The sequence below is a fragment of the Stegostoma tigrinum genome, chromosome 1, assembly GCF_030684315.1.
Source record: "Stegostoma tigrinum isolate sSteTig4 chromosome 1, sSteTig4.hap1, whole genome shotgun sequence".
NCBI classification, from domain to species: domain Eukaryota; kingdom Metazoa; phylum Chordata; class Chondrichthyes; order Orectolobiformes; family Stegostomatidae; genus Stegostoma; species Stegostoma tigrinum.
Window position 1 is genome coordinate 119,789,116 of NC_081354.1, and position 20,638 is coordinate 119,809,753.

At 39.8% G+C, this 20,638-nt stretch overlaps 2 protein-coding genes across 4 annotated transcripts in view; both read right to left on the bottom strand.

The window, feature by feature from the left end:
* The window catches only part of ipo11 (importin 11), a 417,913-nt gene that overhangs the window by 135,640 nt on the left and 261,635 nt on the right, over positions 1-20,638 (bottom strand). The gene's annotated exons all lie outside the window — the stretch shown is intronic.
* LOC125455774 (leucine-rich repeat-containing protein 70-like) lies at positions 492-7,454 on the bottom strand. Of its 2 annotated transcripts, none has more exons than XM_048538209.2 (2): positions 7,383-7,454; positions 492-4,040 (listed from the first exon to the last, which is right to left on the bottom strand). In XM_048538209.2, exon 2 carries the CDS (start codon positions 4,013-4,015, stop codon positions 2,201-2,203), a length of 1,815 nt encoding a protein of 604 aa, XP_048394166.1. In that variant the 5' UTR covers positions 4,016-4,040; positions 7,383-7,454; the 3' UTR covers positions 492-2,200. The 2 variants fall into 2 exon arrangements, with proteins under 2 accessions (XP_048394166.1, XP_048394156.1); XM_048538199.2 differs by having other exon boundaries at positions 7,278-7,442.

A 20,638-nucleotide genomic window follows, 5' to 3' on the forward strand; every position in this document is an offset into this window, starting at 1 on the left:
TAAATGCAAAAGACAAAAGGTTTGTTAATAGAAGAAAAAACATTAATGGATTGCACTAGTCCACTGTTAAGCACACAAATTCTCTCGCATATATATTTTAATTTTCGGTTCTGATGAAGCATCACATCGGACTCAAAATAACTGTTTATCTCTCCACAGGTGCGGTCAGAACTGCTGAGTTTCTCCTGAATTCTTGGTGTTTGTTAAACATATATTTAGCTGAGTGGGCTAAATCAAGGATTAACTGATCAAACAAGTAGCACTGTAGTGATCCTAGGCTCACGAAATTTGGAAAAGATAACTCAAAGGGAAGATGAGAACAATGTCTTTGATTAGTTCATGTTTGTAGAAGAAGCATAAACAATATGTAGGACAGACACAATCTACATAATGTGCTCTGCTTAATGCATATTTATGACATCAATTGCTAGCCTCAGCTGCTGTCTTTTCTAAAGTCAGAAAGCAATACCAGAATACAGGACAGATTAGAAGAAATTTTTTTTTATTAATAACATAAAATGAACCATACCTATGGAATATTGATACATTTCAACAACTGTTTCCTTCAGATATTTTGCTTTGTACTTTTGGTGTATTAATCATGGACTTACAAGGAACCACGATGGCATGTTTACAATAGCAGTACTGTATTTGCTATGACTGTGTAATATACACTGGAACCTGAGATGTTTATTGTCTTAACTTGAATTATTCTGCTGGTATTTTAACAACTTTTAATGTCCATTTTAAATTAAATCAGATCACAATTTATAATTCAAGTCTAGTAAAATCTCTAAAACAGGTACCGCTTAAGGTGTATTGGAGATAATGGGAACTGCTGATGCTGATGTGCTCCTAAGATGCTGCTTGGCCTGCTGTGTTCATCCAGCTCCACACTTTGTTATCTCTCAAGGTGTAGTGTTTTCTACCATTAACATTTCAGACTAAAACATGGCACTGACACAGATGCATAATTGCACAATGATCATCAACATGAATAAGAGCCCAAGGATTCTGCACGAAACACTTGTTCATAGGATATTTATTGTTCATGAACAGTACACTGGCAATATTTGTAATATAAGGAACGTATCCAGTAAACTATTGGAATGTTTCCAATTGAATACTTCACATTCACTAAATTATAAATACATATTACCTATTCTGTATTGCAGCTCTTAAAGATAACCACGTACTGAGATTTTTAAAAAATCCAGCTAATTTTTCATAACTTCCTGAACAGGGTATGCTGATGGAAGTGGACACCTTCATCAAGCCAAATGAGTTTGGTTGTCACCATGGCAATAGCATAGCCTCACTCAGATATATCCTGAATGGAATAACATTAGGTCAGCCCACAGCAAAACCCCAAAATTAAGCCAAGCCTTGGCCAAAAAGTTAACATTTCTCTTCACAATCAGGGTCGGCAGGCCAGAGTGGTTGAGACAGCAAAAGAATCCCACTAGGTTTGAACTGAGTAAAAGAACTCCCAGGCTGGTATCCAGGATAGTGCACACACCACTTTTAGAATACTGCATTCAATTCTGGTCTCCCTGCAGTAGGAAGGATGCTGGGAAAATTGAAAAGGTTCAGAAAAGTTTTACAAGGATATTGCTGGGATTAAAAGGTTTTATAAGGAGAGGCTGAGTAGGCTGGGACTCTTTTCCACAGAGTGCGGAGGCTGAGGGGTGACCTTACAGAGGTTTATAAAATCATGACGGGCATGGACAGGGTGAATAGCCAAGGTCATTTTCCCAGGGTAGGAGAGTCCAAAACTAGAGGGCACAGGTTTAAGGCGAGGAGGGAACGATTTAAGAGGGTCTAAGGAACAACCTTTCCACACAGAGGGTGGTACCAGAGAAAGTGGAGGAGGCTGGTACAAATACATCTGGATGGGTACATGAACGGGAAGAGTTTGCAGGGATATCGGCAATTGGGACCACATTGATTTAGGATGTCTGGTCCACATGGGCAAGTTGCATTGAAGGATCTGTGTCCAAGCCACAGAACAAGTGATGTTTACTCGTAGACTTGCATAAGTTAAGTATTTCAGTAAACATATTGTTCTGCACAGGGGTTTCTTGTAAGATGACAAACTACACATACACATTTTAAACTCCAATTAACTGTTCAAAATCAAAAACTATTGTCTTTAAATGATAATGTGCTGTTCAGTGTACATCAAAAATATAAATACATATCATAAAACTGAGTGTTCAAAGAGAATTACTTGAGCCTGGTTAGCAGGGTATTCTATATTCAGGTTACTGGTTTGATCCTCATCTGGATTTCTCACAGGTTCAGGAGGTATACCTTGGTCTGGGTCTGTCGCATAATACCTTGCATATGGATACACACTGTAATACTCAAGGGCATTGTCTCCTTCTGCCTCAGCATCCTTGAGTTTCTTACTCAGTTGTTGAATTTTGTAAATCAGGAGTAAAATTGCTGCACAGGCTAAGATGAAAAAGACCAAGAGTATATCAAAGGCTTGGTTCAACTTTTCTAAATTTTGTTCACAGATGAACAAAGGCTTGATTGAAATTGATGCCATATCAGAGGCTGTAAATGTAGTTAAATTTGCAGATTCGTATGCCATTGGGAGCTGCCGTGGTAGCATGCTTGTGTACTTCTGTGTCTCTTCTGTGGTAAATACTGTGTCTCTCAAATCTTGCACTGTGACAGAATAGTGCTCCAACTTGAAATAAACAGTGGAAGTATCTGTGGTCAACATTCTGCCAATAGTTGGAGATCTCTTTTCAGTATCTAATCCCAAAGGTACCAAAGTGTTATTGCATTCACTGACTTCATTTACACTGATGTAGTGCAAGGATTTCCCACGGAGCTGGGATGGACTATGACAACGAATATTTAACCTCAATGAGGATGACAACAGCCATCTACGCAAACCAAGCAAGTTACAGTTGCACTCCCAGGGATTGCCATTCATTAGTAAATGATTTAGAGAGGCCAGTGGTCTCAGAACATCAGGAAGCAAATTTGTAAGATGATTATTGGCCAAGTGCAGAACTTTCAAAGTTGTTGCCATTCCTTCAAATGCATCAGGCTCAATAAACGATATATTGTTATGGTCAAGCCTCAAATACCCAAGATGTAATATTTTAAAAGCATCAGATTTAACGTGAATTATGCTGTTGTTATTTAGTGTTAAATGTATTAAGTTCTTCATTGCAGTAAAGCCATCTTTTGCTATGGATTTTATTTTAGAATTACTGAGGTCAAGAAATTTGAGACTCTCTAATCCATTAAATAAATTAGCATGGATCAACTTTATTGGGTTATTGGATAAGATGAGGCTTTTAAGGATCTTAAGCTGAACAAAAGTATTTGATGGAATCCATGTTAAGTAATTGCCTTGCAGATTGAGAAACTCCAGATGTGACAGCTGGTTAAATGAGGAATTAGATATCCAGGAAATTTTATTGTTAGCGAGCTGCAGTGTATGAAGACTCATTAAACCAGTGAACATTCCATTACTGAGCACAGTAAGGGAGTTTCCTTCCAGTTGTAAGTATCGAAGAGTGGTCAAGTCAGAAAATAATCCTCTTGGAATAGAAAGAATGTGATTGTGTTGTAGGTATAAATACCGAAGTTTTGCAAGACTTACAAATATCCCTTGACTGATGTACTGTATCTGGTTATTATTCAAATGTAGGTAGTACAAGTTTGTGAGGCTAATAAAAGCTTGAGGGTGTATATCGATGAGACCATTGTTATCAAGGAAAAGTGATGACAGCCTGTTAAATCCTTCTAAATCCTTAGGTGTTACATTAGAAATGTTATTCCTGCTAAGGTAAATAAATGAAGTGGTCTTTGCAAAATTCCGAGGAACCGATGTGAAACCCAAGTTGCAGCACTGTACTAAAGTCCTTGAACAACGCTGACAAACAGAAGGACAAACCAGTGAAAAGCCTTGAGGTATCAGAAGAAGAATGCCAACCAGCAGCATGACAACTGGCACATGGCATTTGTTGCTGTTGTAAATTCCGTACATTTTCTTGAGTTCTTGTTCTTTATGCCTATTGTTTCAACATGTAAAGAAACAGAATATATTACCGGACTTCGACCTAATTTGGTTTCAATTTTACCTCATGACAAAATTATTATTTTATGTACACTTTATATTTGAAAATTTTTCAAATCCCTTATTTTATTTGTCGTCCCTTTTCAGATTGCACCAATTAACAATAATTCTCAAATGAAAACTCCTCTCAAAGATTTCTGGACCACCCAACAATACTAAATGCATACTCCCAGTAATGCTGCATCACATTTTATTTTTGTTCTGGCGTCAATTTCTTTATATGGCACCTTTTACACCACAAGATATATCAAAGTAACATCCAGCCAATTAAATGCTAAAGTTCAGTCACTGCACAATTTATGAAGGCTAATCTAATAGTGACCAGGAAACCATTGCTGATTGTCATAAAATTGCGTCTGGTTCACTCATGTCCTTTCGGGAAGGAAATCTGCAATCTTTGCCGGGTCTGCCTAAATGTGACTCCAGACCCACAGTGATATTGCTGACTCTCAAGCATCTTCTGAAATGGTCTAGCAAGCCAACATCTCATTAAAGATGAAACAAAAAGATCATGGTAGCCTGGAGCATTGCATGAAACACCAATCTGATAATGACCTGAATCTGTCTGTGAAGGAGACTGAGGGAAAAGTGTCATCAGGACATTGGGTCTAAGATTCCCTTAACTGCCAAAACAATCAAAGTCTAAACTAGGGAGTTGTTGCAACTAAGCGTTAACCCCATTCCAAAGAATCATACAGCACCGAAGGCCATTTAGCTCCCCTGTTGCTATTCTAGCTCCTTTGTTACAATAAACATTATATGTCAAAGATAATCCTTGACTAAAAAGCACTGTGGAACATCTTGCCATTATGAAAACTGTGATACCGTTCAAATGTTCCATTTTAAGTCTCCCTTATAGTCTTACACATTATTTCAATGCATATTTCAAGTCCCCTTCACCCTTACTGAATCTGTATTCACCACTTTTAAGGCAATGCCATTCTAGATCATAAGCAACTTCTCTTCCCTGCAGTTCTTTTGCAAATCTACGTCATCTTACCACAGATCCTCCTGCCAGTAAAAAGGCTTCTGCTTCATTACTCCACACAAGCCCACCTGCAGCAGAGTTCAATGGATAGGGTGAGTAGAAGGAATCTTAGGTAGCTCTTTCTGCCACCCACATAACCTTAGAATTCTAAGGTCAACGAATTGGCCAACTTGAAATCTGCTAACAACACAAGACTAAACAAAAATCATAGAACTCTCCCCAGCTGAGAAGGCTCAACAACTGGAGAATCATAACTGCTTTCCATATCTTTTGACTTTTTGAGCTATTCATGCAAGATTTTTCCAAAAACTATACAAAAGAATGTTAGAATATTCTTCTAAGCTAGAAGAATAAATTTTATTCGGAACTAGCAAAACTGGTGTAACTTCAAGAAGATATCAGTGGATTTCACCAGTGCACTGCCTTTGAATATACCAGAAAACATTTTGGGCTGAATATTTCAATGGCCACACAGCTGCTATTTCAGTGTAAACCAGATTTGCACATGGCACCCCTGTGGAATCCCCATTACAACATACTCCAAACTAACTGCCTGGGAAATTAAGATTCCACTGGGCAAATCCGCTATACTTGGAGCCTTCTGGAAGTCTCCATTCTAATCCAAAAAAAACCCCAAGCATTTGATGAGCCGCCCCATCCTTACCCCTTATTTTCCCCTCCACTGTCCAGATCCAACTGACCAACCATCTCCCATCTGCTTGCCCCATGCTGGTACTCTATTTACCTGGCATCCACCCTCAGTCCTGAAGCTGACACCCTAACCAGATAACACACTGCTTATCTTGCAGCATAATTATTTGACGTCTACCACAACACCCTCACTTACCAAGCTGGTGCCTGGTTTACCTACTCACTACTCACCTGACACGCTACACTCTCAGCACCCTAACATCCCACTTTGTCTCTGTACTTGCACTTTGGCAATAGTTGTGAAATTGACTGTCAGTGCCTTTGCATGTCAAAATACAGCAGCTGACTGCCGTGTAAAGCAGCATGGTTTCCCTTCATTTGATAGTTTAACACTATGAACGAACTTTCAGAATGGAATTCTGGTTGACTGAAGGAGGCTGGATTAGAATCTCTACTCAGAAATGCAGAGCTGTGTCCCTTTGTAAAAAACACAAATTCTTTAAGATTTATTGAACTGATGATCAGTTTTAAATATGCTTTCAATATATTCTTGTCCAAATAAATACTGACTCAATATAAGTAAATAGTCACATGAATCTGAGAACATAGGCTTCTGAACCAATTAATAGCTTGATTGATGGAAATAAAATTCTATTTTTGTTGTAGGGTTAGCCACTATAAACAGTTTATTTAATATTAATGACAATTCATGATGTTATTAGGCAAGCAGCTATATTGTACCTCTGTTGAGCACAACCACACTCTAATAAACAGCCTAATGAACAATATTTAATCTGTTCTAATAATAACTTTTGCATAATTTCACAAAAGGATTTCAATTATTTTAACTTATTCTAAGATTAAGACACTCTATGCATTATCCCATTAATTGTACTTTTCATTCCCTGGCATTAAAGAGTCAGAAAACCACTTTGAAAACATCTTGAATTGTTATGAACTAGGTGTATTTTAAAAAGTAACGATAGCAGTAAAGAAGTTCTCCTGAATGGAATGGCTCATCCTGCAGCATTTAAAAGTTATAGTAAAACTATAGCGGTATTTTTAAAATTATTTGTTAAAATTTCTTTAATAGCAACAGAACACATGGAAAGTGCACAGTATTCTTCCCCAGTTTTTTCAAATAATCCTTGTTTTCCATTGTTGCTGATTTTTCATCAGTATTTTTGTCCCTTCCTTCTTTAAGGCAGAAGCACATCATCTAAGATTTCCCACATAAACCTCTGAATACAGGCTAAGCAAAAATGATGATCAAATTTCCACTAATCTAACGGTCAGTCAACTTTGGAGATCTGATTGCAGCCCTGAGATTTTCATTAAAAAATTGGATAACTTTCAAGGCCAATGTCAAGCCTCTAGGACAGTATTTCATTACCACGCTACCAAACATGTATTTCATGCGAGTAATGTTTCATTGATAAAAATATACATGCAATCACTTTGATCTGACACAATTATGGTACGAATTTGAAAATGGTTCAAGCAAAAACAGAGACTTCAAACCTGTATTCTCACCTGGATAAATAGAACATAACTGCTTCGTTATCATAAAATTTGGAGATAATAAGCATGCACATATTTCAAAAAAATGGACTTTGGTTAATGAACAAAATATTTTACTTGCAGGGTGGGAGCGGAAAATGTCAACTTCAGGAAATGTACACATCCCTTTGGTGTGTATCCACAGTGAGGCAGGAACTGACTATTCTTAATGTTTCTCCGTAGTGATTTGACAGAGTATGTTTCCATGAAAACAGGAAATGGTGAAACTGGGCAGTCTCATTGTTCATTGTGATTAATTCTGGCAAAGCAATTTTAGTTTGCCTGGCATTCAGAATGTAGAAGCTGTTATTAGTTAATTTCAGTTAATTAGCAATACATTTTGCCTGTAATTAACAATCGCCTATGCCAGAACTCAATAACTTACAACTCATTTTAAGATTTTCCTCAATGTCTGTGATAACCACTCTTGCTTCACCACACCAATACAATGAATCACAATATAACTTTCAATGTCTCCACAATTCTATAGGTGACTTTAGAATGCAGCTTACAAATATACATTAAGGCTATTGGTCATAAATTTACTAAGTAATACAATTATTCTTGGCAAGTACTGGCTAAAAGCAAGATTTAGCCCTTTGCAATTAGTTGTGCAGTTTCTTTTTTGCAATATCTATCTCCCCTTCCACTATTCTTTCCCTTCACCAAGTCAATTTGCAGTTATGTTTTAATCTTACAGGTATCCTGGACCAGCACTGCCTGATTAATAAACCACATATTTGCATTTTCTTCAAATATGTTCCCTTTGTACCTGTGTTCATTTGACACTGGTACACTCACAATGGCTCAGGCAGGGGATTTTAGAATTTCACCTCCGTCACACCGCAAGAATGGCCATATACTTCCAAATCAGGATTGAGTGTGGCTTGGAAGGGAACTGATAGTTGGTGGTATTTCCAAGTATGTGCTGACCTTGTCCTGCTGGATAGCAGAACTTTGAGTGGTGCTGTCAAAGGAGCCTTGGTGAATTTCTGGAGTGCATCTTTCACATGGTACATGCTGCTCCTGAGCATTGGTAGTGGAACGAATGAATGTTTGTGAATCTGGGGCCAGATGTCCTAAATGGTTTCAAGCTTCTGTAATATTGCACTCATTCAGGCAATATTCCATTACGGTCCCAACTTGTGCCCTGTAGACAGTGGATGGTCTTTGGGGAGTCAGTTGGTGAGTTACTCACCGCACTATTCCTCCTCTGAACTACTTTTGTACGCAGATAGTTCATATGGCTAGTTCAGTTTAATATTGGGTCAGTGATAACTTCCAGGATGTTAAGACTACTTTAAGAATATTAAAACATCTCAATAATATCTAGCAGACTGATGAGGATATCTAAGAATAAGGAATATTTTGCACTTTGGGTCACAAAAGTGGGACAATCCTAGAACAAAAAGCATATCTGCGGAAATTCAAGGAACCTATAAATTTTGCAAATGATCAATTTTAATCATGGAATGATGGAAACATACTGCACAGAGGAAGCGATTCAGCCAATCATGCTTATTCTTGTTCTTTCTAAGCATAATGGTGCTGAGTCCCAATGCCCGTTTTTCCCAAAGCTAAATCCTAAATCCCTCAGCTTCAAGTACTTGTGCAATTCCCAACTAAGATTACCCAGAAAATCATTTTATTTTACCTTTTCACGTAAACTGTTCAATACTTCAGATCTTGACAATGTTGAGAGAAAAATATGCCTCTTCGTCTCTTCTTTGGATCATTTTCCAATGATTTTGTATCCATGACCTTTGGTACGAGGCCTCTCAGCAAATGTATCCTTTTTACCTATTTGGTCTACAATCATTTTGAAAACCTCTCCTGGGTTACCTTTTCACCTACTGTGACCCAAAAACAGTTATGACTTTTCTAATCTAATCATAACTGAAGTTTGTCATTGTCACTCAATGTGTGGTGAATCAATTGTTAATACATATCTACTTATATTTTGTGTTTGCTTTAAAAGCTCTGTAATCAGCCCAAAAGGATGTCTGCTATAATCCAGTAACTGGAGTTAATAATCATTTTCTAAAACCCTCTTCATGCTAAATTCAGACAGTCAATCAGACCCAGATACCTTCTATAATAAAAGCCAAGTACTGTAGATCTGAATTAAAAACAGAAGGTATTGCAGAAACTCAGCATGTCAGACAACATCTGTGGAGAGAAAAGTTAGTTAAATTTCATGTTCAGTATGACTCTTCTCTCATATACTTTTACACTGCATTCCTTTTTTTTTTAGAAACCAATGAATCCAAGCTTTTTTTTTTAAAAAAGCTATCTTCAGCTTGTGTGTATATTGATATCAACCTGTCTCAGCTCATCGTCATTTTTCAAAACTACACAATTTATACTTTCCTGTCTTTCAGTATTAGTTCTCTAATCCTTCGAAACTGCATTACTTCTACAACTGAATTCCATCGTCCATATTTTTGCCAAGTTCAACATCCTGTTTATGTGACACTCAAGTCTTTAACTATGTTTACTATTTTGCCAAATTCTGTCTCACCTGCAGGTTTTATATAATACTGCTGCTCCAAATCTAGGTCATCTGTAAATTTTGCAAAGAAGTATGGAGCAAAAACCAACCTTTCTTGAATGTCACTGCAAACAATCCCTGTGCGTGACCATTGCCCATTCACATTTAGTGGCGTTACCATCACTGAAATCCACTATCAACATTCTGGGGGTAGTTACCATTGACCAGAAACGTAAACGAACATGTTAAATAAATACTGTGGCTACAAAATCAGGTCAAGAAGCTAGGAATTCTGCAGCAAGAACTCACCTCCGGGCTCCCCAAAGTCTGTTCACGTACAAGGCACAAGTCAGGAGTGTGATGACTTGTCTGGATGAGTGCAGCTCCAATAACGTTCAAGGAGGTTGATACCATCCAGAACAAAGCAGCCCGCTTGATTAGCATCATATTCACATGCAGTCTGTGCACTATGATACTCAGTAGTAGCAGTATGCAATATCTTTAAAAAGCTCATCAGAAATTTGCCAAAGAACCTTAGACAGCACCTTCCAAGACTACAACCACTTATATCTCAATGATAAGGGCAGCAGATGAAAAGGAACACCAACAAGGTTCCTCTCGAATACACTCACCATCCTGACTTGGACATATATTGCAGTTTCTTCACAGTCACTGGGTCGAAATCCTGGAATTCCCTTCCTAAGAGTTTTATAAGTTGACCCACAGCACGTCCTGGCAGGCCAGCAACACCAATGTCTCACAAATGAATTTAAAAAAGCCACAAAGCAAATCATTGGCCAAGAGGAGATCATCAGGACTTGCTCTACTTTCTGCGTCGGACCTCTGTGCTGAGCTCATGCCTCTGCAGTGAGTCATGCCGCCGCTGATGCCGGGAGGAGCCGACTGTTGCCGTGAATGGTGGTTGAGGATCAGTGACTTAGATGTTAATTGGATCTGGCAGGACATGGTGGTTTTGAGCCAGATCAGAACTTGAACGTAGATGTTTAAACTATATTTTTTCATTTTTCTTTTAATGTTAAACTATCAAAATAGTGCCAGATGACAAGGAAAAATGAAAGCTTTTCACTGTATTTTACTATATTTCACATAATATACGTGACAATAAAGTATTCACTCATTAAATACACCTATCATTGATCGATAAAAAGAACACCTTTCACTAAACATCCTTCAGTGAAGGAAATGTGCCATCTATCACTGATCCGCTTTGTACAGGTGTCCAGACCCACAGCAATTTGGTAGACTTGCAGTGGCCCTCTGAAAGGCCTAGCAAATCTCACAGTTACAAATACAACTATAGAAAGAAATAAGACAAGATATACCACCTGCCATTGAACAAAACAAATGAAACAACAATTGTACATACTGTTCCATTGCTGAGAAATCCTCCTTACTAACACCTGGGCATGTTGTATCAAAATTAGTATTGTCCTATAGACTTGTCAGGTAATAGTTTGACACAGACAACACACCAAAATATAGTACATAGTGAATTTCACAGACACCACCATCACCATTCCTGGATAAGTCCTTTAGCACCGATGCGATAGATTCACCAGAGGTGGCAACACACTGATACTGAGTCAGGAGAGGGGGCACTGCCCTGGCATCAACACTGATTCTGAATTTTATGAAATCTTGCGACATCAGGTCAAATAAAAAACAAAACAAAGAATTGTGGACGCTGGAGATCCGAAACAAAATAGAAATCGCTGGAGAAACTCAGTGGGTCTAGCAGCATCTGTAGGAAGACAGCAGAATTAACATTTTGAGTCCGGTGACTCTTCATCAGAACTTTTAGCAGTTAGGAAACATGGTGCTTATGCTGATACCAAAGTTAGGGGAGGTGTGGAACCTTGGTGGGAGAGGTCGGCAAATAGGTAAACATGGAGCCCAAAGGAAAAGAGAGAGACAGCTATGAAAGGGGGGGTAAACCAGGAAATTATGGATAGCAGGCCAGGATAGACAAAAAATGCTGAGTAAGTGATAATAAGAGCTATGGGTAGGAGAAAATCCTTTCCTTTTATTCATTCACAAGATGAGGGTGTTGCTGGTGAGGCAGCATTTGATGTCCATCCCTAACTGCCCAGAGAGCAGTTAAGAGTCAACCACATTGCTGAGAGTCTGGAGTCACAAATAGGCAGACCAGGTAAGGATGGCACTTTCTTTCCCTGAGGGACATTAGTGAACCAGATGGGCTTTTCCAACAAACAACAATGGATTTATGGCCATCATTAGACTCTTAATTCCAGATATTTATTGAATTCAAACTCCACCATCTGTCATGGCAGGATTCAAACCCAGGTCCCCAGATCGGTGTCTAGGTTTCCGGATCAACAGTCCAGTGATAACACCATGAGGCCATCGCCTCCCCAAAATGGGTGAGCTGTAGTGAATGCAACCTATATAGTGTAATAATGAGCCTAGGAGTAGGGGAGAATGGGTGTTTCCACTAAAAGCAACCCATGCCATGACAGGACTGGGTGGGGTGGAGAAGAAATAAGGATGGAAACTGGCTCTAAAGTTATTGGACTTGATGCTGAGTCCTAGAAGCTGCAAAGTCCCCAAGCAGAAAATGAAATGTTGGTCTCTCAGCTTGTCCTCATTGAAGCTCATTGAACATTGTGGCAGGCCAGTTACAGAAATATTGCCATGGGAACATGGTGTGTGTTTAAGTGAAAGGCAACTGGAGGCTTGGGGTCATTTTGCAAAGTGGTCACCCAGTATGCGTTTCCTCTCCCCAGTGTGGAGGGGACCACACTGTGAATAGTGAATATAGGATGAGGTTGTAAGAAGTGCAGGTAAATTGCTGCTTCACCCCAGAAGGCATGTCTGGAGCCTGAGATATCGAGGAGGGTGCCACAGGGATGTGGGAAGATGTTGGGAACAGAGAACGAGTGAATCCTAGTGTCTCAAAGCAAACAGTCTGTGAAAAAGGGAAGGGAGGAGTCAGAGACTGACCAGGTGAAGGGGAGAGCAGGGTTGAAATTGGAAGTGAAATTGAACGCCTTTTCCAAGTCCGGGTGAGAGAAGGAGCAGCACTGACGATGTCATCAATGTAGTGGAGAAAAAGTTGTGGCGATGGACCCAAGTAAGATTTGAACAAGGAATATTCCATTTGCCCCACAAAGAAACAGGTATAACTGGGGCCAATGAAGGTACCAATGTATTTTGACCTGAAGAAAGTGAAGGGAGCAAAAACAGAAGTTGTTCAAAGTGAGGTGAGCCCGACCAGGCAGGAGGATGTGGTTGTAGGAAATGGTTCAGGTCTGCTTTCCAGGAAGAAGTGGACGGCCCTAAGACCATCCTGCCTAGCCAGTCCTGCTTGTGGATTTCGTGGAGAAGACAGAACTAGTTTACATAGGATTGGGGTATTATGAGCAGGGAGACTGTCGCGGAGAGATCCCCAGATGAGGCGAGGTTAGTGACAGTCGTGGACACAATGGCCTGATGCTCAACAGTGGGATTATGGTCCAGGAGAATTCAGGAGGCTCAGACTCCACAATGTAAAAGTCAGTACACCAGACAACAACAGCACCACCCATGTTGGCAGGCTTGATGACAAAGTAAGGATTAGATCAGACAGCACAGAGCGCAGGAAGATGGGAGTAGAAAGGGCATCTGCTTATCTTTTGGTCAGCATGAGCAAGATGGGCCAAATGGCTGCTTTCAGTGCTGTATCATTTCTATGGTTCTATGGAGTAATTAGGACTTTTCTTCCAGAAGTAGCTGTGGCACAAGTCAAACTGTTCCATGACGGCTTTGACACTGGCGGCTACCTGGCAAAATATAAAAGTAGGTAAGTTCAGGTCAGTTCAGTCCAACAAAAGCAGGAAACAGCAATCCAGTCAGTTACTGCCCGATCAGTCCATTCTCAATCAACGTGATGGCAAGTATTAGTCGTAATGCTATAAAGTGGCCCAGCAACAACTGCTGAGTGATACTCAAATTGGATTCTATCAGGCCTCTTGGCTCCTGATATCACTGAGGCCACGGTCCCAAATGTGCAAAAGAGCTGAAACAAGGAGAATGTGAGAACGTCTGCCCTTGACACCAAGGCAGCATTTGACTGAGTGCAGCTTCAAAGAATACTGGTAAACGAAATACATTAGGAATTAGGGAAAAGCCCAGTCCCTGTCTGAGTTGTGTCTAGCATAAAAGTTGATTACTGGGAGGTCAATCATCTTAACCAAGGACACTGCTACCAGAGCTCTTCAGCACAGTGTTCTAGATGCAACCATCTCCAGCTACTTCACCAATGACCCATTCTCCAATTTAAGTTCCGAAGTGGAGATGTTTGCTGATCATTGCACAATGTTCATTTCAGTTTCTCTCTCTTCAGGAATTGTAGCACTACTCGTCCAAATGTGGCAAGACTTGGGCAAAATTCAGGCTCGGGTTGATAGGTGGCAAATAATATCCATGCCACACAAATGCCACCTACAACAACAGAAAATCCAACAATTTCTCTTAACATTCGACAGCCTTACCATCATTGAAATCTATCACACTTATCATCCCAGGGTCTACCATCGACTTGAAATTGAACTGAATGGACCAAATAACACTAAGTCAGTGCATGGGAATGCAGCAGCAAGTAACTCACTTTCTGTCCTGCCAAAGTCTGTCAACCATCCAAAAGGTGCAAATCAGGCATGTGATTAAATACTCTCCAATTTCATTGAGTGCAGTTTTAATATATCTCAATATGCTCAACACCACTAAAGGTGTCAAGGGCATGGAGGAAAAGTGAGGGTATGACATTGAGACAGATTATCAGCCATGACCAAATTGAATAGTGGAGCAAGCTTGATGAACTGAATTGCCTACCCTGATTCCTATTTTCTATGTTCATTAGCTTGGTCAATGCAATCCAATTAATAAGCACCCAAACTACAGCCGTAAAACATTCATTCCCTCCACCGGTGATTCTGCAGATGTTCAGGCGGCCAGTTGGAAAATTATATTGACGCAGTTTGCAAGTTTACATCATAGGAAGGATGTGTGAGAACCTAAGAAGAGTGGGGAAAATAAATGCAAATGAAGAGTAAATAATTCAACAGCAACAGAAGGCAATATGAGATGGCAATGTATTAACAGATAAAGACCCCTTTCAAGTCACTTGCAATGCTTCCAACTTACTATAAACTTGCAGTTACTGACCATGGGCTGAAAAACCATAAATATAATTTGTTCTGTATAAATACAGGGAATGTTTTCAATATATGTCAATTCAAGAATGGCCCACTTTATTACTTCAGAGTGGCAGAGGAACATAACTTCCTTCTGCACATCATTGTTCCGCACAAAAATATAAAGACTCACTTCAAACATTGGCTGATCACGACAAACAATAAATGTGCAAATATAACAACTTTTCATCTTTTCCAAGGCACCTGTGGCTTTGCACATCCTCTACTTACCTTCAGACTACAACAAATAATTTGCATGAAAATATTCAGTGACCCAGTTACAAGCTCATGTAATTCATATACCGACAGGAACACACAGGACAAGTAGGTAACAAGGAAAAGTAATTCTATCCACCTCCACGTAGCATCTAAAAGGAAAATTAAGAAAACCTCTATAGCATCAAAGTATCTTGTAAAAATTGAAATTGATTATTAAAAGGAACAGTAATTATGGTAAACCAGAATTTAAAAACAAAAAAAGGCATTCTTATGTGAATAGCAGCAATTACTTGCGTTTTTGATATTCAAACAGCAAAACAAATCCAAATCTTCCGGTGTGTAATTAGCATTTGCAGTTTGAAAATGTGGACTGCATCACAACAAGTTTGAGCTTAAAGTTGATTCTGGACATGTTCAAAGGGCTGCATTTTCAGAACAAAGCTTGTTGAAAATTAGGAGGTTTGGCAATATTTGCAAAATACTATGAATTAAAATCGTATACATTGGAACTAGGAGCAGGGATAGGTCACGAGGCCCCTTGAGTCTGCACTGCCATTGTAGATATTTATAAACAACCACTTTTGGATGTGTTGTGACATATCTCTGGAGTAGGTGGGGCTCAAACCTGGGCCTTCTGCTGCAAAAGGTAGGGTTCATTACAAGATCCCCCATGCGCCACTATTCTGTAAGGTTATGGAGAGAGTCTTTGAAATATACAGCTTTGAAATAGGCAATTCAACCCACCATATCTAATCCAAACAAAAAACACCAAACTGCATTAATCTCATTTACCTGTAATTGGTCTATTGCCTACCAAGCCCTACCATTTTAAGTGCTCATCCAGTTTACTGAATGTTGCAAGAACACCAGCCTCCACCATTGTCTTAGACAGCACATTCTACATTTCCAGATAATAAAATGTGAAGTTGGATGAACACAGCAGGCCTAGCAGCATCTCAGGAGCACAAAAGCTGACGTTTCGGGCCTAGACCCTTCATCTGATGAAGGGTCTAGGCCCGAAACGTCAGCTTTTGTGCTCCTGAGACGCTGCTAGGCCTGCTGTGTTCATCCAGCCTCACATTTTATCATCTTGGAATTCTCCAGCATCTGCAGTTCCCATTATCTCTCATTCTACATTCCCACTATCTTTAGGTGAGAAATAATCATCTCAGATCCCCGAACCTATCCTGCTTCTCCTTACAACCAAGACTTTTCATTCCAGACAACATCCTTGTCAATCTCCTCTGCATCCTCTCCAGGGCAATCTCGTCCTTCCAACAGTGTGGCACGCAGAACTGCAAACAGTATTCCATCTGTGGCCAAAACAATGCTTTATAAAGTTGAAACAAGACTTGCTTGTTCCTATATTCTATGCCCAGACTAAGGAAGGCAACCATCCTGAAACTATACTTCACTGGACTGTCTATCTGCACTGGCACTTTCAGTAATCTATGGATTTGTGCCACTTTACTCCTCAGCAGCCTAAAGGGACCTACCACTAATTGTGTATATCCTTCCCGTTATTGGATCTCCCAAAATGCATGATGTCACATTTATCAGGATTAAATTCTGTCATTGCTCCACCCAATTTAACAGCAGACCACTATCAGACTGTAGCCTGAGACCATATCAACAACACTATTAATTTTATGTCATCCGCAAATGTACTAATTATATCTTCTACATTCACACCCAAATCTTTAATGTACATACAACTAACAAGGTCCCAACTCTGATCCCTGAGACACACCAGTAGTCACAGGCTCCCAATCACAAAAACATCCCTTCACCACCACCCTTTGCCTTTTATTTGTAATCTAAGTTTGGATCCCATGGGCTCTTACCTTTTACGACCAGCCTTCCACATGGAATCGTGTCAAAGTCCTTACTTAAATTCATGTAAGCCACCATAGTCATAAAACAGATTTAGTCACCTTATCAAAAAACTCAATTAAATTAGTCAGACAAGATCTCCCTCCAAAAGAAAATCCACGTTGACAATCACTGATCAAATCCTGCATCTCTCCGCCTTTGACTTCAGACGAACTGGAATTTAATTACCTGGCCTAAACCTGCTGCTCTTCTTGAATAAAGGAACCGAATTAGCTGTCTCCTAGTTATCTGGCACTTTACCTGTGACCAGCGAAATATTAAATATTTCCGTCAGGGTCCCGGCGACGTCCTCCACAGCAGCTGGGGGTACATCTCATCAGGCACTGGGGATTTATGTACCTTGAAGCCTGCTTATAACATCTCATACCTACTCCGTATTAATTTGATCTTCTCCAGGCCCCAACTAGTCTTTCGTGCTAGTTCCTCACTGCTGCCTGTGACTTTTCAAACAGCTTACCAACTTCCCTTTTGAGTACTTTTAGTGATTGAACTTTCACAACGATCTGGGGAGGAGAAGTCCAGGGACTCTCATTCTTCAAAGACAAAATTCCCTTGTGTCTCGGTTTTAAATTAGATTGCCCTTATTCTGTAACAGGTGCTCTATTTCAATATTCCCACAGTGAAGGGATCTTATCAACATCTGCTGCGTCGAACACTCTCAGAATCCTGTATGTTCTGAAGCAAGTTTCAATGTGGCAAATGAGATGATTTTAGAAGCCAGTGAAATAAGAGCCCAAGTAGAATGTGTGAACAATAGAAAAGTGATGAATAAATTAAATTATATCAAAGTCAGAGGAAGCACAGCAGAAGTGGACTACTTCAAGTGGTACCTGGCTGACTGATATCAAAGACTCATGATGGATGCGGGAGAGTGATAACGGACTTAATTTTCTGTGATGAGAAAAACAAATTCTAAATTCAAAACTTTAAAAAATGAGACTGAGCAACTCTAACATTTATTTTAAAACAAGGGGGAAAGAAAAAGGCAAATATGAAGTTGACTGCAAGACTGCATTCCAGAGGGATGAATATGAACTCAGTTTGGTAGACTACAAAGAAAATTTAAAGTTAAATTAGCGATGAAAACTAAGTATGAGATTGTTTCAGTTCAGTGTAGCAACATTCCAATATGGGGTAAAAATGGAAGCTAAATATTGATATTCAAAATATAAGGGTTGTAGTTCCAAGATTATGGGCACTGGGCAATTGGTTCAAGTTCCATCGTGACCCATTGTGAAACAGAATGCATTAAATCTAATGATTTCTGCACTCGCACCAAAAACAATAGTATAAACCTCTAGATTGCTGCAACAAGGCCAGCAGTTCACTAATACAAAATGGGAAGAGAGCTGATCAATAACTAACCAGTCTTACATGCACATAACTCTCTCTATCGTCATCCCACCCATACTAAGTGCTTGAATCTTAACGCCTTCTGTGAAGTGGTCCAGTCAACCACCCAAATGTAAACAGTTGTGACAAAGTTATAAGAAAATCAGGGCTGAAGTTAACAAACCTGGAACCATATCAGGGTAAAACTAGTCCAAACTCAGCTAAAAAGGTGTAGCGCTGGATGAACACAGCAGGCCAAGCAGCATCATAGCAGCTGGAAGGCTGATGTTTCGGGCCTAGGCCCTTCTTCAAAAATGGAGGAGGGGAAGGAGGTTCTGAAATAAATAGGGAGAGGGGGAAGTGGATAAACTTCAGCCTTCCTGCTCCTATGATGCTGCTTGGTCTGCTGTGTTCATCCAGCTCTACACTTTGTTATTTCAGATTCTCCAGCATCTGCAGTTCCTACTTTCTCTGAAACAATTTTAACCCCACTGTGAAGCCTCTTCTAAGGACGTCTTCCCTGAAGAAGTTACCCTCCTCCCTCCAAAAAAAAACCTCAGTGGGTCTCTCTCCCACTGCAACTCTCTCGTAATCTCTTCGGCCTTGAAACTGTTCGACCACGTCCTGAAGCAAACCAGGTACTACAGCCAGACCTGTCCCCTCCCTACCTCCCCACCTATACTCACCTCTACAGGCTCCATCCCCGCCCCTCTAACTTGTCTGTCTCCTCTCCACCTATCTTTCTCCTTTATCCATCTTCAATCCACCTCCCCCTCTCTCTCTATTTATTTCAGAATCCTCTCCCCATCCCCCTTTTCTGATGAAGGGTCTAGGCCCGAAACGTCAGCTTTTGTGCTCCTAAGATGCTGCTTGGGCATGCTGCGTTGATACAGCTCCCCACTTGGTTATCTCGGATTCTCGAGCATCTGCAGTTCCTATTATCTCTCTCACCTTTCTTAGTACCTGCCTATGGAACCTGATCATCCCCAATGGACTACAGTCCACATTCAAGCCTTCCCAATTTGGCCCAAACCATGACAATCTCCATGCCCGTCTCTTTGACCGATCTGTCTCCTTTCCACCTACCTTCTCCTCTATCCATCTTCTATCCGCCTCCCCATCTCTCCCTATTTATTTCAGAACCTCCTTCCCCTCCCCCATTTCTGAAGAAGGGTCTAGGCCTGAAACATCAGCCTTCCTGCTCAGCCTGCTGTGTTCATCCAGCCCTACACCTTGTTATCTCAGACTTTCCAGCATCTGCAGTTCCTGCTATCTCTGAAACTGAGCTAAATCAATCTGCAATGGCAAGATTAAAAAAAAACTAGCTATAACATTCAAGACCAACTCTATCAGTTGAGTTTTTCCTGTATTTTACTTGGCTAAACTAAAGAAAATTTTATACTAAACTTGAATTGGAGTTCTACAGCTGAATTAACTCAGATGTAAAATCTCTTGAATTAAACAAAACAGTTTTAATTCTGTCTGAATCTAAGATTACTTTAGCTTGAAGTGTTTGTTGAATTCCGGTTTGTAGAGAATGTATTATTGCATGCTAAGTAACCAGTTTCCACCTGTATACATTTCTTTGCGCTAAGGGGATGGGCAATGCTGACAGGTGACAAAGAATGGTTGTCTCAGTTTTCTTCCAAAAAGGTGGAGATTGCTTTGTCTTGGAACATTTAAGGTGTTGCTTTATAGAATATTTTCTTAAGTGTCAGAAAAAGCAGTTATGCTTTTCAAGTTAAGTTGCAACGTACTAACTAAGTGAATTGCTATCACATTATATCTGAAAGCATACATGAATTTGTGTCTTCCTTTCACCAGTGATGATTGTCGAGTATTTTCACCGAAGGGGTAAACAGTCAACTGTCTTTTTATTTAAGAAAAGTGACATTTGGTTGTTGATTCCTAAGAGATTTCACTGACATAATCATCATTATTTAAGTGATTAGAATAAAAATTTCTCATTCTTTAATTTAATGTAACAGGTGCTAGAGTTAGGTTAACAAAATGATTATGTAGGTTTTGATGATTGAGTTGCTGCTTTATTCCAAAATAGCAGATATTTTCATATAAGCACCAGATGGTACATCTTGGCAAAAGGTCAATGTTTGACATTATTGAACTGATAAAAACAGCACATATCAATCAAAGTTCAAATGCCAACTGAAGCTGACAGTTTGCTA